Source organism: Podarcis pityusensis, assembly GCF_964106645.2.
Source record: "Podarcis pityusensis genome assembly, chromosome: 2".
Classification (NCBI taxonomy): domain Eukaryota; kingdom Metazoa; phylum Chordata; class Lepidosauria; order Squamata; family Lacertidae; genus Podarcis; species Podarcis pityusensis.
Genome location: NC_138029.1, coordinates 35,950,425 through 35,976,898, shown reverse-complemented (window position 1 = coordinate 35,976,898; position 26,474 = coordinate 35,950,425). Strand labels below are relative to the sequence as shown.

At 42.1% G+C, this 26,474-nt stretch overlaps 1 protein-coding gene across 2 annotated transcripts in view; it reads left to right on the top strand.

The window, feature by feature from the left end:
* Window positions 1-749: 749 nt before the first annotated feature.
* EVPL (envoplakin) overlaps window positions 750-26,474 on the top strand; it is a 41,634-nt gene continuing 15,909 nt past the window's right edge. The window contains exons 1-10 of one of the 2 annotated variants that reach the window (XM_080993547.1): window positions 750-847; window positions 3,111-3,188; window positions 6,642-6,812; window positions 16,443-16,545; window positions 17,010-17,164; window positions 18,465-18,588; window positions 20,228-20,353; window positions 21,590-21,628; window positions 23,360-23,521; window positions 24,927-25,034. In XM_080993547.1, the coding sequence (XP_080849673.1) occupies window positions 765-847; window positions 3,111-3,188; window positions 6,642-6,812; window positions 16,443-16,545; window positions 17,010-17,164; window positions 18,465-18,588; window positions 20,228-20,353; window positions 21,590-21,628; window positions 23,360-23,521; window positions 24,927-25,034 (1,149 nt within the window). In that variant the 5' untranslated portion in view covers window positions 750-764. Of the gene's footprint in view, window positions 848-1,497; window positions 1,530-3,110; window positions 3,189-6,641; window positions 6,813-16,442; window positions 16,546-17,009; window positions 17,165-18,464; window positions 18,589-20,227; window positions 20,354-21,589; window positions 21,629-23,359; window positions 23,522-24,926; window positions 25,035-26,474 lie in introns of those variants that run through there. The other variant, XM_080993548.1, reaches the window with a different exon arrangement.

Genomic DNA, 26,474 nt, shown 5'->3' with positions numbered 1-26,474 from the left:
CATTGTAGTGTAGTGACAATCCAGAGTCTTTGCATGCACCTCACAAAAGCATATGCAAGAGAGAGGAGGTGGAGGTTAGACTAACTCTGTAAAGCTTCTGCCAGTCTTCCAAACAGTGTCTTATTCAGATACTGTGGCTTAGCTGTGTACGATCTCTTTGAGCACAGCCTAGCCTCCATCTCTCCTCTCTGCTTGTAATAAAGCCTGCTGCAGGCCTGCATTGAGATCCCTGCCACTGAGCTGTATGCAGCCCTGTTAATATTGGAGTTACCTCACCAATACCTGTGTGAAGCCTGAAGTGTCAACAGGCAGGAGAGAGATCTGTCCTGATGTTGCGGCTTTACGAAAAGGGATTCTGTTCCTGAGTTGGAATAGGAATAGGAATTGAAAGGAGACGTGGAGACCTCCATCTTTGTGTTGTAGCAACTGCCAGGGCTTCCTTCCATAACCTGCTGCGGCTCCAAAGGTGGGTGTGGTGTTGATTAGTTGATGTTTTGCCCATAGGAATAAGCTGTGTGCCACCTGGTTCAGCAGGAGGTGAGATTATGCCTATGACTTTGAACACAGGCAAGAAGGCTTAGCTTCTGAGGCACCGAGACTGAGGAATAACTTGTAGAGCACATCTAATATTCTTTTTCTGCTTCCACGAACATCTGTGCCTTCGCTTTGTTTTTTCAGGCAGGGCAAATCTTTGAAAAGGGAGGTTCTGCCTAGAGTTAGTGAGGCATTAAAGCAAGAATGGCAACCCATAAGGCAAATGCACAATGCGATGGAGCCAGAAAGATGCTATCTTCCTTAATACAGTGGAACCTCTGGTTATGTACCGTCCTCCTTGCAAACACTTCGGGTAACAAGCTCCGCTAACCCGGAAATAGGTCTCCTGGAAGCGAACTTTGCCCTGGGATGTAAGCAGAAGTTGCGCGCCAGAGGCATGCGCACAGCAGGAGGCCCCATTAGCAAAAGCATGCCTCAGGTTAAGAACGATTTCGACTTAAGAACGGACCTTCAGAACGAATTAAGTTCGTAACCGGAGGTACCACTGTATAGTACATTTTTGTATATTACTCTCAAGAATATATGCAGGCAAACACCCGCCAGACAACTGAAAGATCTCTCCCATTCCTTTGGTCTATGTTCAGCAAGGGCTGATCCTCAAGAAAGTTGAGGAGCAAAGATGGAGTCCTATTGGAGTTTGTGAGCTACCCAACTATTGAAAATCTGGAGTTTGGGGGTCAATTATTCTCTATGGAGGGGGAACGGGTCTTTCTGGATGTTTGAGTCTTATTAGAGTTTTATTCCTTTGTACTATTATTTATTTCCTACAAGTTCCTGTCTTTTATTCCATTTACTTTGCTAAGTTTGAAATTGAAGGGACATGACCTTAGTTAAAGATGACTAACTGGTTTCCTGTATCATTTACCTTACCTTAGGAGGAAGATGTCATTGTCTATGCAGAGCCCAATTCTTTCTTGTAGGAGGTGATAATTAATCTTTGCTGGCAACACAGGATTAATGTGCTGGTCTTTACAGTAAGTACTGGGAAGTCAGAATATTTACTCATACCTCCCAGGTCACGTTTGAAGTAAGGACTAAGTACCAGGGTAAGGATAGTTCATAACAGGGATCTCCTTTTATATCAAGTTATGCCAACTGCTCTGATGTCATGATCTACAGGAATTAACCATGTAAAAAGTCCAGATTGTCACATATTGTTACAGCATGGAAAAGCTCCCATTCCCAGACTCTCTAATAGCCTAAGTTGTTAGATGCTTTCATACCCCATTAAGAATGTGTTTAAATCTCTTCCATTGAAAAAAATCCATTTAAATTTGGATGAATTGTGCCTTTTATACCCAGAGCGTTCCTACTGGCTCACTCCCAGTACTTTGTATAGTATCTTCACACACACACACACACACACACACACACAAACTTCTCAGCTGTAAGTCTTTTCTTTCTTTTGACAACCAGACTGAAAGGCATGTTTGATCACATACAAAACAGTTCGGCCAAGAAAATAAACATTAGGTGCCCATGTGACTCTGGTCATACATTGCTGGTTGCTATATGCATTCGAAATAACACAGAAAGGCCTGTCTGAGAAAGGAATCATGGAATCAATAAGAAGTATTATTTTTGTGTGTGTGCACTGCCTGACATAAGGAAGAACAAAGCAGATAAGAGAGTGTCAATATTTATGGAAATACCAAAGCTAAGGAGGGGACCTCCTAACACAGCTTTGTAATGCTGTAGAAAGAATAGACCAATTCTGAAAAAGTCTTGTATCACTAATAAACCAAACAAACAAAAAAAAATAGTTGAATCCAACCATTCGGAGTAGACCTACTGAAATAAACCTTGCTGAGAATTTTAGTGGGAGAATATTGTTGTGGGAGAATATTATTGTGCTCATGTCTTATTTGTGGTTAAGGATCTGCCAGTTTTGGTTTTCATTTCTCATTTTTCCATTCTTGATTTCAGTTCTCCACATTTTGCAGCCATTTGTACTAAACACACACACACACATACACACCATGAAAATTCACCAGCATTTTAGCTCAAATTTCTCCTAATAAATAATTTTTATGTGCAACTTTTCCTAATGTACACATTTTTGCAAGCAACCTTTCCTAATATAAAGCATGTCTGTAAGTTATTTTCTTACAAATGTATTCATTTTTATGCACACTTTCCTCTAATATCTGCATTTTGTGAACATTGCTTGGTTGGAAAAACTGCATTGCCAAATTTACAGAAGTGCAAATTTTGAAACAAGATAGATTCAGCTTTAAATGGCTACTGAATTGAATTTATCCTCCCTCCCTGCTTGTGGGTTTTCCACAGGCATCTGGTTGGCCACTGTGGTAACAGAACACAGCATTAAATAGGCCTTTAACCTGATCCAGCAGAGCATTTATATTTTTACTATAGCACTCTTTGCCTGCCTACCATCCATACCTATGTCCTTGCCCGCACCTTGTCCCTATTTACATGATGATATTTGAAGCTGAAAACACACACCTTTGCTATATTGCCTTTTAGCTCATGATAGCCAGAGTTCACCCATAGCATCGATGTCTGAACATCTTCTCTCGTGATCTTCATTTCAGAACTTTCCCACAGCCATTGGACCTACCAGCTTCTGTGATGTCCTGTCCAGATGTACAAAGCATCCTGGGCAGTAGCAGGTAAGGGCACACAATAATGCTTGATGGCAAGTCTTCGTATTTGTGTGAAGGAACATCTGAACTACTTTTGCAAACTATTGCAGTACCACTGGGGTTCTTTGCGGCTAGCTAGAATGACATTCAAAGGTACTCTGCTGCTGATGCCATCACCACTTCAGGCAGGTTCAGTCTCTACCTGAAGTTTTGCTGGCATACTTTCTTGTGATCCTGATGCTTCCACATCATGCCATGTCTGCCAGCCATCAAAAGACTTCTCCACTGTCCTATCCCAGCTACAAACATTTCTTGATCTTTGCCTGAGAGAAATAAAAACAAGCAATGAGCCACCAAGAATTCTGGAATTCTTTCACCCTTCTCTCTGTACCTTTCACTGTTGTACTCAGTGGATGCCCTAGAGGGTTTATTTGTAGCACCCCGAGACTTATTTTAGCTCAGGTCCTGCCAAACCAGTACTGTTTACAACGGTTTCTGCCCAGTGTGCATAGAAAGTTACTGACATTGCAGCTGAGCCAGTTCAACTAGTTGTCCTGACTCTGTCTTCAGAATACCTGCCTTGCCTTTGAAAATAACCTTTAAAGGGTGCTATGTGGTGGGGACTTTCTGAGTCCCAGAATGCACTGGAATAAAAGGAATGAATGGGTCATTTATTAGTTATCATGTTGCTTCTTGTGTGCTTTTTGCAGAAGCATCTGTTAGACTTCCAGTGAAAAGAGGCTGAATGAATTGTTAGGGTCAAGCTCATTCACCTACTGTTGCGTATCTATTTCATTTTCATTTTATATTCTGGCTCTCAGGAATATGTTATTGCATGACAGCAAGCACTAATTAAGCTATCATGCAATGACAATATGAAAGTGCATAATTCAAACTTTGAAAGCAACTGATAACATTAGACTAGTCAGTGCATTAAGGCAACAACCACAATATAATCAGAATGGAAACAACATCACAAATTTGAGTAGGCCAGTTAAAATTGCTCTGAAAAATCAGGGGCGGGGGGAACCATGGATATGTTACACAACATGACACAATCAAGCCTGGCTTTGATCTTGCTCTACGCTACGCCATATTGATATGAGAATTGGAATGATTATGCTATAAACCTCAAGGGGTGCTGCATATAATTTCATTCCCTCATGCCACCAAACACTCTGTCCTTATATTGTCAGACCCAGATGATAAAGAGAAGAGTGAGGACAGAGGGCATGATGACACAGAACTTCGTTCCCTTTCTTAATGAGTTTCCAGCACATTGAAGTTTTAGAAAAGCCAAACCATGCCACTACTATCTTAGATTGAACCCCTTACTCTTTGAGGCTGTGCTAATGCGAAAGGTTTTAAACCCATGCCTGAGACACTGAGCACAAATGGCTTTTGAGCGTCTCTCCTTGCTTAAAGCAATTTGTGCCTGACTAATAATACAAGGAAGGGCCCAAAACAGTCCAGCACCATCTCCCTCCTGGATTATTTCCAAGCACATGAAGACAGTCACTAAAGAAGTGCTGAATGCATCAGGGCAGTCCTCTTTCACAGCTAGAAGTCAGCAGGATGCTCAAATTTCTTTCTCTAAGCAATAAAATGTTTTTGTTTTTAAATTTTTAATTTGGCACTTAGATCAAAGCCAGCACACTAGTGCTACTTCAGCCTATTCTCAGCCCTCTAGTCTTGAGCCAGAAAATGGTTTCTTGCAACTTCACAAAGAAATCATTGCTCTTCAATGAAAGCCACACCTTCGTGTGTGTTTTGGTTTTTGGCAAGCAGGGCACCTTTCAACTCAGATGCTTGGCATGTTTTGAATTCATGATCTGAGATGAGTTGCAATTTTCCTGCACGCCCACATCAGCCATATCACAGGCATATTTGACGGCCAAAGCTCAAAAGGTGCTTAAAAAAATACTTCTTGTGCCAATCTTGGCTGGACATGATCCAGCTGGAAGGAGGAAACAAATAACCACAGGGGGTTTGCTCACAAACCTTGCAGAGAGGAACCTAAGCTCTAACATGGAGCTACTTCGCCCTTCAGTATATACAACATTGTATGTAAAGTGCCAACAAACGTTTATTTCGGTGCAACTATGCGGGGGGGGGGGGAAGTTGAGTGCCGATCAAGAGATTTACGGCAAAAGCAACATGGCGGTGTAGTGATTGTTCTAGTTATCTATGGGAAAGGACTGGAAAGTGTAATTGAATATTTATTTCATTCATTCATTCCTTCTTAAGTGTGTATCCTGCCCTTCCTCACAAAGAGGCCCAGGGTGGCAAAGTACAGGTGACAAAGCAATAAAAACATATTGAAAACAATTCCAATACGGATGTGGACTGGTAAGGATCTCAATTTAAAAGGCATTTTGAAAGAGGAAGGTTTTCAGTAGACATCCAAAAGACAACAGACCTTTCTAATATTGAAGGGGGATTCGAAAAGTAGGTGGCAAAATCCTAAAGACCCAGTTCCTGTACTGCCTATTGACATCACGGCACCCTTTCGGCACCTGCTAAAAGCATTTTTATTTGGCAAACCCATCAAGACATGTAGAAGTCGACATGTATTTTACATCTGGTTTTACCTTAACTGTTGATGTTAATCATATGTTGAATTTTTATTATGTTTAATTTTGCCTTTTGTTGACAATTTTAACGTTTGTTGGTTTTGTTGGAGGTTTTGAGTCATGGCTGGCCAAGTTTTATTCAGAGTAGACCCACTGAAATGAATAGACCAAAGCCTTAATTTAACTGGGTCTGCTCTGATTAAATCTTAGTGGAATACCACTCTTTATTTACAGGCAAGTGGGGCATATGTTTTGTTGAATAATGAATGATTTAAATAAATAATTTCCCACAATAACCCGGTAAAGTAGGCCAGGCTGAGAGACAGTGACTTGTCCAGGATCACCCAACAAGTTCCATGGGCGAGTGGAGGGGATTTGAACTTAACCTGGTGCAAATGGAAATCATTTTTCTTTAGGAATTAATTGGGAAATTTTCCTTTTGTCGAAAGGAATCAGTGGTAGATCTAAATAGCGAGGGTGCAGCATGGATTGGACAGCAGCCACGCAGATGGACCGCCTGATCCTGTGTGCTAGCAATGAGCAAAGCTACTTTTGATGTAGTAACTACAGGCACACATGTTATTTCCCAGATGTAGATTGCATTTGGGGTAGGGAATTGCAGTGTCCGAAATGTCTGTCAGAAATGGTGTGAATAGAACTGGGTCTGCCTCTGCTTGTTCAGAAGCACATTCTTCAGAGTACCAGGGTGGGGTCTCCCACTCCTTCCCTCTGGGCTTTTTTTTTACTCATTCAGTCCTAAACTGGTTTTTCTAGTCCCTTTTTTTTTTTTTAAGGCAAGTTTCCATCTCGGCTCTTAATCACCTGCAGCTCAGGGAGGAGCCACCCAGGTTCTGCTTTTAACAATCTGCAGACTTTCTCATCCTCTCCTGTCATACCATCTCCACAGACAACCTCAGGCAGAGGCAGCTGCTGGAACGCACCCACCCCTTTCTTCAACAGCCTTCCAGACAGCGAGAGAGAGGGGAGCTTCAGCCGCCGCCGAGATGTTCAAAGGGGTGGGCAAAGGCTCGCCAAGCAGAAGCTCCCCGAGCAAAGGGTCCCCAATCAAGCAGCCCAAGTAAGTAGTTCAAAAGTCTGTGGTTTTTGCAGAAGTGGGGAGAGTGCCATGGACACCAGGAGGCCACCTCTGAACTGGCAAGGTGTCTTACAAGTAAAGGGGGGGAAATGAACATTGTTTGCCTAAGGGAAGGTCCAAAAGAATAAGTGGCCTGTGGGCAGCTGCCTGTATCCATTCACTTGGTTGCGAGTAAACATTGAACTCTGAGGTACTTTTCTTTTGAGCAGACACACCAAGTGTTCTGCTGCAAAAGCTATACTGGCTTCTCTTCTCCACAGGAGGCTTCCTCCTCCTCAGCCTGGCAAATGCTTCTGAATATCTGTGTACAAGTGAGAAGGTGAAAATCCCTATTTATTGAGACTAGTTACGAAAAATATGGTTTGGCTTGGGAGCATACCTAAAAGCTCAACATCTGGTGGTATTCCCAGCACAAGTGACCCACAGTCTTGTGAGACATCTCTGTCTCCTATTGTGACAATTGGGAATTGTCTCAATAGGAGACTGAAATGTCTCAAAGTGTCTAAAAGTGCCACAATACTTTTCGTTGCTCTAGCTCTGTTTCCCGGCTTGATCTTTTTCTTCCTGTAGTGGGATGGAAATTGTGGTGCTCTCTTGCATCCCACTGCCATTGGGATTCTTAAAAGACAAAGTAGCCTTCAAAGGGGCACAGCTGCCCTTGCTCCGTGGTGGCCAAGCGTGGGAGGCTGACGGCTAAACATTTTCCATTGGCTGCCAGATTTCCCTTCTCCCTCTTGGAAGGGTGTGATTCCTCTTGCAGGTATAATGCATACAAGGCACCGTTCAAGGCAGTGAAACACCTAACTGGCTAAAGCAGGAGAGCCCAATAAGTCAAGTTAGCAGAGGGTAGAATAATATTGGAGAAGGAGAAGTTCATGCACCCCAATTATCCTTGCTTGTTAAGGGCAGTGCTTTTTTTTCAGGTGGTTCTCAAGGGTGCACAATTCATTCACCTCTAGAGGTTGTTGTTAAAAAATTACCCTGGTTAAAGGTAATCTGTTTTCTTGTCCAATCACTTCCTCTATTTTGATAAATTTTTACCTTTTGCAGATGCCTTTTTTGAATGTTTATGCGAGTTGCTAGAACAGTAATTCTTTAGGGTTCAGAGTGGGGAAGGGATACATCTTTTCCATCAGGGCAACCTGTGGTAAATGCCTGTGCAACAGACATTAAGGTATGCAGGCTGCCATTTTGCACCCGCTGCAAAATGGTCCATTCCCTCCTGTTTCACTTTCTACTCCAATGTGGTGCCCTCCAGATGTTATGGCTTCATGCAATTCCCTTTCCTTCAGAGGCAGATGGAGTCCTTAGGCTCCATGCAAAGCTACCTTAACTTAAGAACAATCTTCTCTGTCGGCTGCTTACTCTCTTCTCCTTATATGCCCAACTGGGATTTTGTTGTTGAGCAGCTGCTGCCATTTGAAAGGTTTGTACATGCTGCAGGTTAGTAGCACGAGTGTGATGATTTTTCCAGGGAGGTATCCGCTGATAATATTGTCTTAGGGACTATGTCCTTTTTTAGTTTGTGTTCCTCCTGATTGGATTGCGCACATGGTGTAGGCCAGAGAATGGTCTGAGGGCACATAATGTTGTCACACTGTTAAAGCAAAGTGGGCCTCAGACTGATCTGCTAACTCTCTGTCTTGGCTTTCCAAAAGAGAATATACATGAAAGAAATCTGAAACCATCATAGTATTTCTGTGCATCCCACAATCAAGCTGCACTAAGAGTGTTTGAGGTAGCATAATGCAATAATTCAGATTATGCATAGTTTGCCTTATGGAGAGCTTCAGCCACATGGCTAGCAGTGGGGGATGCCTGAATGCTTGGAGGAGTCCTGTGAATAGCTGCAGTAGGGAATAAATACGCCTCATTGATAGAAGGCCATGGGAAGCTGCCTGATAATGAGTCAAACCGTTGTTCCATCTATTCCAATAGTGTCTGCTACAACTGGCAGTAGCTCTTCAGGGTCTTCTTCACCTCCTGGAACTTGGTCATTTCTTACAAAATGGAAATGCCAGAGATTGAACCCGGAACATTCTGTGTGCAAAACTAGGGATGTAAGGAGGCAGCAATTTCCATCCCATCCTCAGTTAGTCACAGTCAGCATCATTCCCATTCCACTACGGTTCGGCTTCATATATTTTCTATGCCCAAAACATAGGCAATGAATTAAACAGTCAATTTCTGTACATTTCAATGGAAGGGAATCATTAAAAAAAAAAAAAATGCAGAGAATAATGTAACCATTAACGTAACATTTGCAGACTTAGGGGGGGAACCAATGATGAGGAATGTTGCTTGCATTCATTTGTGTGATTTCTGATCCTAACCATTGATGAACATTCACAATGAGAGAATTTCCAATCCTGCTTCTCTTTCTGATGAAATTTTGCATCCCTATGCAAAACCCATGGTCCGCTGTTGAATTATCTAACCACTCCTCAAAAGAAGCCATGGAAATATTATCAGTTTGCATCATTTATAGATGTCATGATCAGTATTTCTGAATATGGTGCTTTTACCCTGGTAGGCGTCACTCATACTTATTCTAGCAGTTGAGGCACAGACCCATGGTGTTCCACTGAGTTGTGATGTGACCCTTTAAAGACAAATGCTGTCCCTTGAAAAAATCTATATACTCCAGGCTTGATTCTATTTGAACTGATAGGGAGACAGATATTGCTGATGGCTAGAGTTTTTCTGTCAACTCAGTGCACACTGGAATCATTGTTCATTCATTTCTAAAGTCTTAATTTTCTCCATAGATGATTGCTAAGAATACAATAAAATCTTCTTGGCTTTGGTTTTGTCATCAGCTTGACTTTTAAAATTAGCTTTGGTTGCCCAAAGCAAAAAATAAACAGCCAAGACAGGTTGATGTTTTAGATGGCTGGTGTTCGATAGGAATCCAAAACGAAATGATTTTCTGGTTCAAAAAGTCAAGGCAGTATGTCCAAGATCTGTCTAATGCTTAGTGACTTCCAAATGCCTCATAAATATTAACTCAATTAAGCCTGCCCTTATTTTTCCCTATTTGACAAGCTATTCATGATGATACCCAGTGTCAGTCATATTCTTGAGTATGACTTAATAGGACATCACCCATAGCTGAGACAAGTTGAATCACTGTGCCCTGTCATGGCTCCTAGACTGCTTGATCTTTTCACCTAAGACTAAGGAAGAAATGAATGCTGTCATTTATAGGAACTGAGGCTTCTAATAACCTTCCAGCTCCTGGCACAATCACTACAACATTCAGTTTGTGGAGCTTGTATTTTATTAATGTCACCAAGCCTGTATTCACATCCGTAGCCCATGCAACTTTTCTGCCTAATAACCTTTTGGTGCATTGCAAATTTGCACTGTCACCTGAATGCAAAAAGTGATTGCATTGGTAGCTAGCATGGAAGAGCTTGTTTGTGATTCTTAAAGCTGTTGTGAGGTGGAGTTGAGAATAAACACATGAACAATTATTGTGCAGGTGACCTGTTGTGGGCTGGGGTGTGATGCTGGCAGATTATGGCTATTGTTGTTTCCAGTGGTTTGACATCACCCCTGGAGGCATACTCCATTGTCTCTCGAGACAGTTGTATGCCAACATTTATTGTGGCATGGAAAGGTGAAGTCACACATACAAATTCTAATGAGGTGTCATCATTTCTGAAAACAGTTGACAGCTATTTCTGGATTTCTTCCCTTTTTTGGTACAGATTAAACTTGAATGAGTTAGAGCAAGAAAGTTAAGAGGCTCATGGGTGTGCAGAAGTTGTTAGTAAGTTATATTGATTTAGAAGCTAATTGATTTTTATTTTTAAAGGGGGGATTTCTAGGTTCATTTCTGAGCCAATCCAGTGAAGACAGCATCAGGGCTGCTTGCACATTTCTAGACTTGAAAGCCCTAAATTTATGGTCATGGAAGAAACCACTTGGTTCACTTATTATTACAGAGGAATATATATATATGGATGGCATGGTCTAACAGAATTTGTTCAACCCAACCATTTTTTTTCCTGGGGAGAGTAGCAGAATAACAAAATATTTCAGGTCAAGGAATCTAGGTGAAATATACACCTAGTTCTTAAACTCAGTTCTTAACTCAGAAAATGAAATTGATGTTCTTTTGAAAAATCGAGTAGTTCCAGGTGTCAGCTAGCTCCTCTTTCATTGGATGTCACCAGTGTGGCAAGCCATTCCGCACTCTGAAGTCCCTTCCACTAGGGACTTCAGAGTACATTTTATCTTTTTATTTTAATAGCCGCCTTATGTTTTCCTGTTGGGGAAAAAAGGACAGTAGAGAAACTATTAATAAAGCAGAATGACAAGCCCAGAATTAGGCATAGAAAACAACATAGTATAAATGAATGTCATCTAGGCCTTGAATTTTGGTCTGTATCAGAGAGTATTTATGAAGCTTCTTTACCTTTATAAAAGAGTATCACATATTTAATTTTAAAAATCCTGCTCAGAAGCATAATGTTATTTGAGAGAGAGGGTGCATAGGTAGCATTTGGTTAACTAAAGATACCATATTTTTCTGTGTATAAGACAACCACTATTTTTTTGAACCCTAAATTAAGAAATCAGTATTTTTTGGTTGCCAAAGTTGTTGAGCTTTTCTGGGGCAATCTTGGAGTTGTTGATCACCCTGCCGAAAACCGTGTATAAGACGACCCCCCGTTTTTTACTCAAAAAATTAAGGGGGGGAAAACCATTGTCTTTCATACACAGAAAAATACGGCAAGAAAAGCCAAGATACTTCTTATATTAAACACAAAAAGCTGTGGGGTGGTAGTTTCAGAAATGAAGGTAACTGCTGACCTAACCTGGATGATCACCAAGCACGCTTAATAAAGCCAATTAGAGAGAATCATCAGTGAATTACCATGAAGACAGTTACACAGAGGCAAGCACAGAATATGTATTTGTTCTGGAGAAAGTTGTTACCAGATTTAGGATTTAATAATCACATTGGGCTCATGCCTCTTAAGAGGTCAAGGCAATGAACACGATTAAAAGGTTCACTTTGAAGGAAACCCTTTGATATAAGTTTGGTGATGGATCAATTTGCTACATGGGTTTTGCTAAGGCTGTGAATCTAGGAAGGTAGATGGTTGTTGGGATAACTTTAGTATGCGTGGGAACATCTTTTGTGGTGTACTCTCACATGCAGAGGGCAACATGAAGTTTGAGCAGCCATCCCTACCCACAGCAGAGTGACTTTCATGAACCTCCCCTAGCATGAGTCTGGGTCAAGCCTGCCATGTTAAATCTCCCACAGTGCCCCAGAGCATTTGACATAGCATTGATGAATGACATTCTCTGGGGCACTGTGGGAAATGTTGGGCAGGAAGCCCAAAACAGGAGGCAGAGTCAAAAACAGTGCGCCGTGAAAAGGTGCTAGATGCTATCGCCAGTCCTGAGAATTTCTAAACAAGCATCACATGGCAAAATGCAAATAGACAACAAGGAAGAGTTCCATGAGCCACAAGCTTCTCGTTCCAGCTGATCTTTGGTTCTTGGATTAGTCTGTTTTATCAGAAAGGTGGGTCACCAAAACACCTTGAGTTTCAATACTTTGTGGTTTCTTGCCATACATATCATACCATAAATTGCAAAGTATGAGCAAAGCTGTCTGATATGTTGAGTTTCCCTTGACTAGGCCTGTTGGCCAAGGTGCAGAAAGAGAACTCAGAAAAGCAAATACCTTTCTAGGGCTGTCTCAACATGTCAGGGAGGCCACATGGGTAATGACTAATATTCCTTCTCGTTTGGCAGAAAGCAACAGTTGAAGTTCTGGGTGGTGTCCAAGTGTTTGCCGTCAACGGCTCCTCCTCATTCCAGGGATGGGGAGCCAGTGGGGCGTCAGCAAGAGGCAAGCGACTTGTGCAATTGACATGAGAAAGGTTAAACCAGTTTCTTCAAAAAACTGGTAGGACTAGTGATCTCTGAGGAAAACGGGAGCCTGGTTGTGTGTGTGCCCTCTCTCACCAAACATTACCACCCACCTTCTTTGACAATGACAGAGAATAAAGTTTCGCACAGGAACAATTGGTTGCATCCAGTTGTGTGCGCGGAACAACTTCTGCTCCTGTAACAAAATGTCTCCTCCCTCTCCTCTCCCCACACTCCACATCTGCTCTAGGGGTATTCACAACCCTCCACAGCAGAGCTGGAGGCAGAGCAAAGAGGAGGAGAGGGAGTGGAAGTTCTGTTGGGCTCATGGAAGTCATTGCATGTGTTCAGTGACTTAGCTTAGATTCAATCTGACATATATTGCTGTTTTGAGTGCTAAGAAAATGTGACATTCCTGAAACAGAAAAGCCCCCTTGAAAGGATCTAGATTGATCTATCTATCTATCATCTATCCATATAATAATTAAATATTTCTATAGCAGCCCATCAATAAAAATTCCCTGTGCATCCTACAAACAAGACAAGATTATGATTACGGCATATAATAGTTTTTAAAATCCCACAAGAAAACAACACCTCGCATTCTTTACAGTAACTGTTTGCAATAATACCACAAACAGTTTACAGCCTACACTAAATTACACTAGGCCACAATTGTCCAAGCTTAATTTAAAAGGAAAATTACTAAGGTGGAACAGAGAGAGAGAGAGAGAGAGAGAGTGATGATCCATCATAAGAAATGAGGATGACTCAACACGCATAATCACTTTTTCGCTCCATTCCACTTCACTAATTTATTCTAGCCTTTGTTGCTGCTCTAGAAAAGCAGGATTAACAGATCACAGAGCCTAAATTGAAACTAAACTTGGAAACCACTCAACATTTTAACGGAAGTGGTATAGAGCCCTTCATGGACTTCTCCAAGGCATCTAAAGTTTTAGCACTCTAATTTCTTCTTTCGCCATTGATTTATGCTAGCAGTAATGATAGGGTGTGTCTGAAGACAGGGTTTGTGAAAACTGAATACTTCTGATGGTATATACCTCTGTCATTTTTCTGCAACAAAGGACAGCTGTTTCTCAGACATTCATTACATCAGCTCATTTTTATTGCTACACTTTCCTGCATGGACACACTTATTTTCTGTTGATTAATCTGAAATAAACCAGTTTATTTTGATTTTGGCTTACAATCCCACAGTACAGGAGACAAAAAGCATGTGCTTAAATGCATATACATGTGTCACAGAGCCTTGACCAATTGCTAGCTTCAGGGTGAATTGATACAATCTTTAGCCTCAGATGTTGTTGTTGTTTAGTCGTTTAGTCGTGTCCGACTCTTCGTGACCCCATGAAGAGCCTCAGATACTTCTTTTCAAAGTTTATGCTGCCATTTTTAATCTGTGCATGCTAAAGACATAGCATTGTGTGTTAGCAGGGATGGAGGAGAATTTTGTTCAAGCTTGCATTTTAAGGAGAAACTGCTTAATTCATACTACTTGAACAAATACACAAACCAAAACACAGCTAACCTTTGAAAAGTTGCACTTGTATGAATTTTACAATGCCATTCTCCAGCAAAAATTTGTACAGAAATGCATATACACAAAAATGTGTATATTAGTGAAGATCACATACAAGAAATATATAATATTTGGGGAAATCGCTTACAAAAAAATGTATATTGGATGCATTTATATACAAATATATTATATGCTGGTAGAAATGTATAAAATGCATACAAATATTTGTGTGTGTGTGTGTGTGTGTGTGTGTGTGTGTGTGTAAAATTATGTCAACTGTATTTAAGGTTGGGAAAATGAGTTTTCCTTTCCAGTTTTTTAAAAAAAACAAAAACACAAAATACCCTCCAGATATTCACTGAATAATATTTACCAAATATACTTGTAACCAGCATTCAGTTGTAACCAGCCGTTATATTTTGCAGCATCGATATGCAACACAGTACAGTGTTAGTTACCAGCATGGGCAACTGATATGTAATGGTACAGTGGCTATCAAGTGTCCTACCTTCAAGGAACAGTTTCTACTTTGGCATCTGCCAAGGAACCTCTGTGTGCCACAACATTCTTGTGGAGGAACCCTGAAACTGATTCTGGTGCATGTTATCGGGTTCATACACACTCAGTTCACTCACAAGGGCAATGTTGAGTCCCACAAGAACACACTGTGCGCCCATATAACATACTCATTCTCTTGTGGTTGTTCTTCTCACAGAAGAGTATTGCTAAACTCTCTGTCCATGACACAATGTGGAGACTAGAGACAGGAAGAGCTGACAGTTAATGATATCAAAGGGGAGCTGTTCTCCCTTTTGATTTCAATCATGGGGTGGTAAAAAGTCAGGTTTGAAATCACCTTCAATGCCAATATTCAGGGGCTGATGGAGAATCAGGCATCAAGGCATGGCTCAGGAATGGGGTTTAAAGTGAAGGAATAGGAGACAGTTGAAGTGAGCTCCCCAGAAGAGAGTTTGAAAACCACTGGTTGTTTGTGATATTTGACAGCATTTGATAGTTGGCATGCAATAGTATTTATTATTCAAAAGCTGTCATGTAATGGTGTTTTTATCTTGTAACGTTTGAATGATAGGTATATAGTATATTTGTGAATAATGATTTCCATTCAAAGTGTGAATACAAAGCTTTGGTAACCAAAAAGTATGTTTAGTAGGTTCTTTAAAAAACACATATAGGACGATAGGTGCTTCTGATAGATAACAAGTATCTCTTCTCAGAGACAAATAGGTTTATTTTCCATTAGAATGACTCCCTATAATATTATAGTCTGCAATGTCATTCACTGCAGTTTTTATACTTTACTCATTACTAAGGGGAGAAAGAAATCAACTATTGCTCTTTTCAACATATAACATAACACACCCTAGGTGGTTCTCAAGAAGTCACTAGGAAGTCATCAATGGGTCAAGCCAACATTGTGTCTGGATTGTCAGGCTGTTGACAATCCACAGTATTAATTTGTGGTTACAGGAGTGTATGAAGAAGGCAATTTCTTAGTCTGGGCTGGTGGAGAATTGTGGAGGATTGTTGGACAGAACTGGAAAGACTTGTGAAGAAGAAACAGTTGACTGAAGTTGCAGGACATTAGCAACTTTGGACTTGGAATGTGCAATGACTTTGAAAGCTGAAAACCCTCTCTAGGCTCAGAGAAAGACGCCTTCTTGTAGCAACTGTGTATAATATGTATATAGTGTGTTTTGTGTTTACCAAGTGAAACAACCTCTGCTACATTTTGTCTGCTATGGAAAGCTTAATCGCTTTGCTGAACTTCTGACTGCGCGCAGTCACCCAGAAGATTACTGGGCACAAACACTCCAAAATGCATCTCACTTCCACATTACGTCAGCAATAAAGTTAGGCACTCTTTCTCAACAGCAGATTTGAATCTGTTTCATTCCTATTGGCCTGGGAGGGCCTCCTTGTGAGCTGGAGGCGCAGCAAGGCTTTGTTGAGGCTGCTCAGCTGATACACAGAAAAGCCACTAGGACTCCCCATTTATGTGCATTTCATTTATGGGGGGGGCGGTCCAGAAGGTAAGTGGAGAGTCATCTGTATTTGGCAATTACATAATGATTAATCGGGCCATGACTCGAATGAAAACTTTGAGCAAACTACTGTAATTTGTATGCACCTGATTTCTCTGTTCTTGTCCTCAGATCCTCAAGCACAAATGACTTGGCTGTGCTCATCTCTCGCATGCAAAAAAATGCTGACCAGGTGGAAAAGGACATCCTTGAAACACAAAACAAACTTAAGCAGGTAAATTTGGGGGCTTGATATGAGACCCACACTATGTGCTAGAGATGAAGGGGTATTGGAGAAAGCCCTGAATAGAGCATTAAAACCCTGAAGATTCAGCTGCACACCCAATGTCTAGGTGGTGTGCAAGAGCTTAATACATCATTTTGTCTCCAACCCAATGCCTCCGGGAAGTATCATCTGCTATTGTTCCCTCAGCATGCTAAGTCTATCCTTCACGAATTTGTCTCACCTATTTTTCGAATCCTCTAAGCTAGAGGCTACCAGTGTATATTTTGGCAGTGATTTCTGTAAATTAATGATTATGCACTGCCTGATGAAAAACACTTTCCTCAAGTTTGTGAAAATACCGAGAGCTGCCTGTTTATACTCAAGAGTAAGATTTGGCTTCATGATTCACAGCCACTTCCTACCATCTCTGATGGATAATGGCATTTATGCACCAACACTTTTTTTGATTACAGGACAGCAGTTACCGCCAGCAGAACAAGCCTTTTGAGTTCCAGCAGGAGAATGCCAAAAACCTGAAAGAGGCCGAGGTGCTACTGAAGGACCTCTTCCTAGATGTGGACAAAGTCAAACGTCTGAAGCACCCTCAGGCCTTGGAAATTGAAAAAGAGTGAGTTTGTAATGCTTCTATTTGTTTGCAACCCTTCTGAACTAAATTTAAATAATAATAATAATAATAATAATTTTTTATATATATACACCCCACCCTCCCCTGCCAGAGCCGGCCTCAGGGCGGCTAACACCAGTAAAATTACAATAAAAACATAATGGGGGGGGGGACCAATTTAAAATATGGGTCAAAATACAATTTAAAATGCAGCCTCATTTTAATAGTAGCTCACAGATCAAAACCATAAGGGGAGGGAAACATAGGGGTCAGACTGAGTCCAAACCAAAGGCCAGGCGGAACAGCTCTGTCTTGCAGGCCCTGCAGAAAGATGTCAAGTCCCGCAGGGCCCTAGTCTCTTGTGACAGAGTGTTCCAACAAGTCGGGGCCAGTACTGAAAAGGCCCTGGCCCTAGTTGCATGGTGACCAGGGATGAGGCACAAATTAGATTCAGTTTGCATTTTAAGGTGAATCTTCCAAATCTGCACCTTCCAAAACAATGTACAGACTGAAATTCAACCATGCCTGGATAGCTCAGTTGGCAAGAGCATGGTGCTGATAATCCCAAGGTTGCAGGTTTGATACCCATTTGGGACACCTGTATATTCCTGTATTGCAGGGGGTTGGAAAAGATGATCCTCAGGCTCCCTTCCAACTTTACAATTCTATTATTCAAAATTTGTACTTCTCTGAATTTTGCAGTGTGGTTCCCCAACCCAAGATATGTGTACAAAAATGCATGTACTAAGGTAAAGTTGCTCAGAAATGCATAAAGCAGCAGAGAAATTAATTAGGGTAAATGTAAATATATGGGGAAATATGCTTTAGAAAGATATATGTACAGTGGTACCTCAGGTTAAGTACTTAATTTGTTCCGGAGGTCCGTTCTTAACCTGAAACTGTTCTTAACCTGGAGCACCACTTTAGCTAATGGGGCCTCCTGCTGCTGCTGCGCCGCCGGAGCACGATTTCTGTTCTCATCCTGAAGCAAAGTTCTTAACCCGAGGTACTATTTCTGGATTAGCGGAGTCTGTAACCTGAAGCGTATGTAACCCGAGGTATCACTGTATATTAGGCAAATGTGTATACAAAAATGTGTATATTAGGAGGAGTCTACACTAAAATGGAAGTCTGATAAACTTAAATTGACAGATTCTCCCATCCCTAATGGTAACCCATGTGGCTGACTGACATCAATAGGTGATAAACTCCAAACCAAACCTTTCATTGTGGTCCTGGTCAAATCTTCCTTAGGTTGGGAGACCTAATTTCTAACAGAGAAACTTCCTTCTTTCTTGCAAAGCATCAAGCAGCTGCACGGCCGAGTGACACACCAATGTGCCGAATATCGAGATCTGTATGAAAAGTTTACACTTCCTGAAGCTGGTTCCAAAGTGGACTGGGGGAAAATTCTAGAACAAAAGCAGGTAAAGGTTGCTAACTGGATACAGTGGTATTTGATTTGAGCAAGCAGATTTGCTAATAAAGGTGAACATTAATTCCACTGAGGAAAACAAAAGGCATGATTCAAGAAGTGTAGTTATGTTCATGAGGATTTTATTTTTATTTATTAAATGTCTATACCGCCTTTCATCCAAAGATTCATGGGGCAGTTAACTATATAAAAACACAAAAATACATAACATAGTAACAAACAAAAGCAATAACCTCCCCTGGCTCAATCATTGATAGCAGATGAGACCATCTTCAGATATGGCCCAGTATACAACTTGATGGGAATTCAACCTGGTCATCATGATAAGCATAGTAGCTATGGTTTGGATCGCAACCTTAGGCCCTCTTGTCACTGCCATCATTGAAGGAACTATAGCAGAAGGGGGTTTGTTTGGATTGGTAAATGCAGTTTCTTTGCAGTAAACCTGAGAAAGTTTTTTTAATGTTGCAAATATCTTAAAGCAACCCGGAAGATGCAGCTGCTTTAATAGTGCCTTTGAAATAAATGCCCCAGGCTTGTAGTCAAGATGAACCAGCAGCTGTTTTGCTACTGAACATACCCTTTGCCACAGACCTGCTTTCAACTACTGGCACTAGACCTGAGGTTTTAGAATGGAGGGTTGCCTTGTCATCACTATAGCTCTTTGGTGTCCAGCTGGGCAGGGCATAAATAATAATACTTTGTTGATAATGTTGTTGTTGATGATTATGATGATCTACCAGCAGGTGAAACAGGGTTCCTTAGTGCACAACCGACTTCTTCCTCCCCTGACTCAGGGGAAGTCAAATTCCCTATTTGGATGATGATCCAGTCTACGCTTCCCTCCACATCTCCTATTTACTCTATGGGCCCCTAATAAAGTCTGTGAGGAAGACAACACACACACACACACACACACTTCTCTTCTCTGGTGTCCTAGCTATGGGCAGAGTAATGGCTGGAGGCATTTGCATTGCAGAGTTAGAAGATATTTTGGCTGCTGCCAGCCACACTGTTGTCTTGGATGTAAGCCTACTCAGCTGTTTCTTCTCTGCATGAACCTTAACTCTCCTCCTGCCCTGCTTCCTTGTAAAATCAACAGCTAAGGCTGTGTACACACTATACCTTTAAAGCACATTCAAAGCATGTTTCTCCCATAAAGGAATTCTATGCACTGTATTTTACCCCTCAGAGTTACAATTCCCAGTATGCCTTAACAAACTACAGTGCCCAGAATTCTTTGAGGGGGGAAATGTGCTTTAAATGTGTTTTAAAGGTATATTGTGTACACAGCCTAAGGTCCTCCTGAATCAAAGGATTCTCCTCTGTCTGAAAAGCTTCATGGCAGAAAAAAGTTTATCGGGGGGGGGGGGCAGTTTTACCAATAATGGTTTTGTGCTGGTAAAACCACCAGGCCTTTTGAACCTGTCCTGAGAACCTCTGCCTCCCCTCTTCTGTTTTCTCCTGCTCTGTTGTTCTGGTGCTCAGTAACCTCCAACATCACAAGGTAAGGGGGTCCTTATTGCTGGCAGCTACCATGAGGAACAGATCTTGGCGTAGGAGGTTAGAGGAATGGACTGGTCTTTCTCAGTTGGGTAACCCTTAAAGTGCTCTTACTGGCTTTGTTGCAGAAAGAAATCGATGCAGGGAAATATGGACCTACTATGTCAGAGCTGGAGAAACAGGTAGCAGAACACAACATCCTTCAGAAGGAAATTGAAGCATATGGACTCCAGATCAAGAACCTTCATAGTCCGGTAAAATTGCATATTTCATCTACCTTTCCAACTCTGTTGATAGACCCCATTGTGTGCCCCCAGAATGTGTTCAGTAGGGTTCCCTCAACCCTGCAATACAGATTCCGAGGTTGTATAGAGTATTGCAGATATTACTATTGTGCAGCTGGAAGCAACTGGGTGCATAAAAACTGACTCCTTTTGAAATGAAACATGGTCCAGACCCATTAGATATTATTCAAAACTTTACTTGCAGAACTTTCTTCAAAACAGAACAAAAACATCAGTGATACATCCAAGTAATTCCATACAATATCTTGCGCTGTCCAGCACAGGCTCAGCATCTTATAAATAAAAGGTCTATAAAATCTCAACAGTTAAAAACTTGAGAAAATAATGAAGTTTTGAGCTGATGCTGAAAAGATAACACATGAAAGATGCTTAAATAAACATAGCTTTGGTTCTTCAAAAAATTATGGTATTTGTTTTTGTTTTTAAGGCATTTTACTGTTTTATTATGCAAACCACATTTTTATTTTTATATGAAAGCCAGTCAATAAATGCTTCATTGATTAATTAAGTAATTAACACTGTAGGTGTCAAATGGACTTCTGGGGGGAGAGTATTACACATTTGGGACATTATGTGATTATGTTGCCTTTTTTAGGACATTGTACCTCAGCTGCCCTATTACTGAACTGTGTGATAATAGCAGCCTACAGAAACAGACTGAGCCTTAATTACCTTAGTAAAGTAAAATTGCTAATTGATAGTGATGACTAATTGGTAGCCAAAAGTAAAGGCCAATTTAGCTAATTGATAGCTTTCTGCTGCCATTCTTTAAACAGAAAGCTATGAGTAGTCTGCTTTGAAAGGATGAAACAAAGCCAGAATTTTGCACTCAGTGTTCAAAATTCAATGTTCCCAGCATCACTTTCCTGAATCTGATTCAAATTAAAATGATAAACACTGAATTAGTACACACAGAATACCGGCATTTTGAAATAAACTTGTTAGCATCAATTTATTTAAAAAGCCAGAAGACTCTACTTGAATCCAAATTGTATAAAATAAGTCTTCACTGACTTTCCTACAGTACATATATTGGACCCTGACAATTGCCTGCAATAAGACAAGGTCTGCTTTTTAAATAAAACTTTCTATAGTCTGTGAAATTCTTTTTTAAAACTTATAATCAATTACTTTGTGAATGTTCTCTCTCTCCCTCTCTCCCTTCCTTCCTTACCAAACAAATAGGAAGCAGAAGATTTAAGGAGCCGGCACAAGAAATTGCTGGTAAGAATTTTTTCCAGTATGTCTAGAATAGAATTTACTGTGTTAATCCATAGACCACAACATCACTTTTTCTCTATGAGGTAACTTATTTTTCCTTTTAAAAAAACCAAATGGATGATTAAAGAGGCTTTTATATTTTAAAGAAAACTGTCAGGTTCAGGCAGGGCGTTGTTTGGGAAATGAGGCATGTTTAGCTGCACCCCAGCCTGGACTAGTCGATTCCTGGAGCACTTACAAAGCTGCTGAGGCATACCCAGGGGAAGAGGAGGGTGGGTGCAGGCCACCCCCAGTGCCACCACTGAGGGAGGTGACAAAATGCCAGGCGGCACTCACCGCGGGGCCTGTAGCGCACCCGAGCCACGCGTCTCTCCTGGGAGAGACACGGTGGCTTGGGCGTGTGCAGGCTCTGCGCTGCCCAAACGGTCCGCTCGCTGCCTCCCCCCCCCCCAGCTGTAGGGTGACTGAGTGGGAGGAGGCAGGCAGACTCCGGAGGCTCCGCGGGGCGCCCCACCCCTATGGGTGCCCTGCCCTCGCCCCACCCCTGGGTGCGCAGCCCCAGGCACCCAAGCAGCTTCCTCCACTGCTAGGCATACCTCTGCACCCTTGGCAAGAAGCTATATTGGGACCTTCAAAGTTGGGAGGGACCATGGACCAGACACTCAAAAAGTTTGCTATTTGTTGCCTTTCACACTGTGCCAGTGACTTCCTCTGCAGCCATCAGGATTGGGTCTGCTCTACTCTGCCTCCCTTCTCCTTCTTCTTCTTCTTCTTCTTCTCCTCCTCCTCCTCCTCCTCCTCAATCATCTGTCTGTCTGCTTCCTGTCTCCCTTCCTCCGCTTGCTGCTTTCCCTTCTACTTCCTCCCTATCCCTTCCTTTTCCCTCTTCCTGCAACTCTCACCCACTGTCTCCATATTTATTCCCTCTGAGCCATGCTGGGTGCTCCGCTCACACTTCTAATGGTGCTGCTGGCCACTTGGGGAGGGGTCCCCACAGGGCTGCTGTGAAGGCCCACACCAGCAACTGGATTCCTCCTCTGAGACCCCAGAGGAGCCTTCGCCCCTCATCCAGCCACCCCAGAGCTGCGGAGGAATGGGCTGGGGAATGGGCAGGTGGCCTCCTAGCCACTCCAAGGCAGAGTGGAGAGGTGCAATTTTCGCACACATACTTGGGCCTGTAGCCTTGGAGGTGCCAACCTGGTCAACCCCTAGGTACACTCCTACAAAGCTGAAGTTGGTTACTAGTTCCCAGTACCTTATTTACAGTTCCTGGTTCCTTGCATAAAGGAAGCACTGAATGTGTAATTGGAAGCGTGAGGAAAAGAAAAGCATTTGAATGCCCTGGGTGCAGTATTTAAATTCTGCCCCTTCCACACAATGGTTTCCAGAACCTGAGGGCCCACTTCAAGCAACCAAACAAGCCACATGACTCACTGAGCACAAACACCTTCATTTCAGTCACCCATCCCCACACTAGCCAGCGTCTCTACGGGGAAGTTTTTGGACTGAGGTTTTGAGGCTGGATGTAGAGGGAGATCCAGGTTCATATGATAAACATTCAGCGGTGGCCTTTGTCTTTCATTCTAAACTACTTCATGGAGTTGTTGTGGTGTCAAATTATATTATGAGGGAGAATTGAACGAACCACGTTCCCTAAAACGGGCTATAGGCATTCTAAGTTAAAATTGCTGCCAAGGCATTGAAATCTCTCTCTCTCTCTCTCCAAATGGATAGAAAGCCTCTATCTGGAGGGGCCAGAGCTTGGGCAGCCTCTATACACACCTCCAGGGTTGCACTAAGGAGCTGGGTTACCTCACAGAGCAGCAGAACAAGATATTGAGGCAGGACTGGAGTGACCAGATGGCTGACCCCCAGTCTGCGCGGCATGCGTACGAGGTAAGTGACGGCATTGCAAAACAAAAGCACCTGGTAGGGAAGAACAGGAGATTTGGAAAGACTTCAACATAGTGCTTTGGCAAGGGTTCCATAAGCACAATAATTTTGACTTGCCAGACAGAAGAATTCCCTTACATGGTGTCCTGGGGGTTCCCTCAACACCCGCAGAACCAATTTTGGGAGCTACATCCTGCATGCAGTGGACGTTATTGTGTGGGCTTCGCCTAGCAAGGCTTGTTTGTAGAATCCTGCCCAAAGGGTGGTATTCAACTAAGTTTTACTCACAGTATACCCATTGAAATCAATGAACATTCCTAATTTTAGTTGATCTGCTCTGAATAAAACTGTTGAATGCCACCCATGGTAACCTTTTGGATAAGACTTTGGTCAGGGAATGCGGGTTTCTTTTATTTACTCTCCAAAGTGGTTTTTAGCTCACAATGATTCATATGTGTAACAGCACCAACATGTAGCATAGTTGCATTTGATAGGAGTCCTTTTAATTATCAGTGTTGAACATCACTTTACTAAACAGATAACTGGGCCTGTTGCTGCTGTTGTTGCCCTTTACCTCAGTCCCACAGATTCCACACACTCAGAGGAGAGTCCCAACGTATATTCAATATGTTCTGGTTAGTCGAAGCTCTCTGAACTTGGGCATGTTTGTAGTTACTCTGACTTGGTCAACAGAACAAGGGTGGACCCCAGAGGAAACCATCCTTTAGGCTTCTTCTGAGCATGCATGCTCTCTAGTGCTCCTTTTATGGAGCTACGAAGTGCCGCACAAGCATGGAAACATTGAGGAGAGAAAATGCAAATGGGGAGGATGGAGGAAGCTACCTACCATGTTATGAAACTTTTATATAAACGGTTGGGGAACCTGTTCCAGGCTGCTTTGTGGCATGGGTATCTGTGTATATGAGAGAGCCAGCAATGAGGAAAGGGAAAACGGGTACTTTTGCATCTAGATGCTTCTTTCTTTGCATGCAAACCATTTGTGAATGGGGATTTGGGAACAGAAGTCCTACCACTTTCAGCTGACATAAGCTATCACTATAATCTATGCCCTGGTTTCCTTAGCCAATTGGGTCTGGGGCACATCTGGAAAGTTCTAGCTACATGTACTTCACATTTTTCCAGTTGTTTTATTGGGAAAAGAGATTGTATAAATGTGCTCTTTGTCTTCTAATGCATCATTTATCTCTCTCTCACACTTTTATATGAAAATCTGAGCAGCAGGAGTTTTCTCTGCCCCACTGACGTCAGTAAAGGCATCTAATAACTAAGCTTAGCGGTAGATTTGGCAGTTTCCAGGACACGTGGGGCTACTGCTTCTCCTAAAATGCAAAGGACCTCTTAGCATTCAAAGTGCTTATATAGTGAGCTCCTTCTGATCCCCCTGCAGGATTTCAAAAATAATGAACTCCTTAACCAAGAAGAGTATGTGAATACCCTCCAAGATGATGGAGAGAGGATGGTCGAACTGAAGCATCCAGCTGTGAGCCCAATTCAGGTAGGTGCAGAATCTGGAACTCTCTCTGTGCCCAGATCTTCAAACAGTTATGCACTGATTCTCCCATAATCCCTGACCATTGGTCATGCTGGCTGGGGCTGATGGGAGTCCAACTACATCTGGAGGACCAATTCCCCACCCCTCCGCTTAACAAAGAATTGTTCTAGATTTCTCTTGCTTCAAGCTGTGTCTAAATGTTTGTGATATTATATGGCCCTCCAGAGCGAGTTCAGGAGAACAGCAAAATAAAAGAGCACCGTATTTCTCGCTCTATAAGACGCACCAGACCACAAGACGCACCTAGTTTTTGGAGGAGCAAAACAATAAAAAAAATATTCTGAATCTCAGAAGCCAGAACAGCAAGAGGGATCGCTGCGCAGTGAAAGCAGCAATCCCTCTTGCTGTTCCGGCTTCTGGGATAGCTGCGCAGCCTGCATTCACTCCATAAGACGCACACACATTTCCCCTTACTTTTTAGGAGGGAAAAAGTGAGTCTTATAGAGCAAAAAATACAGTATTTATTGAGATACTGTTTCACCATTAAAACCTACCGCATCCTGAGAGCTGAGAGCAGGCAACTCTAGTGTGCCACTTAAAAAAAACGTATCTTTTCCCCCAAAGTTTTGCAATCTGCATTAGATGAAGGATCTTCTCTGAATAATTACGCTAACCTTACATTCTGTGTTTTGTTGGACAAATCCACACTACAAAAATAGCTTAGCAGACATCCCCTTCTTCCCAAGGAAACCTGGGAATTGTAGCAGGGGTGTGGGTGGACTCAGAGAAATTTCTGCAACTTGGCAAACTACAATTCCTAGGATTTTTTGAGGAGGCAGCCATGACAGCTAAAGTGGTATAAAAAGACAAACCTAAGTTTGACAATACCATACTAATTGGGCTGTGCTATGTGCTGCTGGGTTCTCTGCCCTCTGGTTCTCTGTTTCTTCAGGGCAAATGGATCATGATGCATGTTCAATAAACAGGTTGTCAGGTGACCTGATTCAGAAGCTCCCATTCCGAAAGGCCTTTTCTTGTGTACCAAAAGATAAAATTCTTCAGGATATGTGGTATGTTGGAATAGCTGGGTCAAAGTTCTGGCCCGTTATATGTACAAGCAGACAAATGCCCTGGAAATGGTCAGTTATGAAAGGAAACAGAAATTGCAGAGCAAATGTCATCTGGGGAGTTTTTGCTTTGTGCTACATTGAAGTTTGGCATTATGTTCTCAACTGAGAATATAATCATGGAGAGCTTGGGCTAGAGTCCAACAATGCAGCTTTCTCAGGGAGTGGTAATATTTTGCAATCTGATGGCATTAGTATTCGGGGAATGAGATGTTGCACAAGAATAAACTATACCGCTGTCCATCCTCTAGCTGTGCAACGAGCTTACAAGTGTGTTTTGAATGTTAATATTTTTCAAAAATGTTTTACGACACAC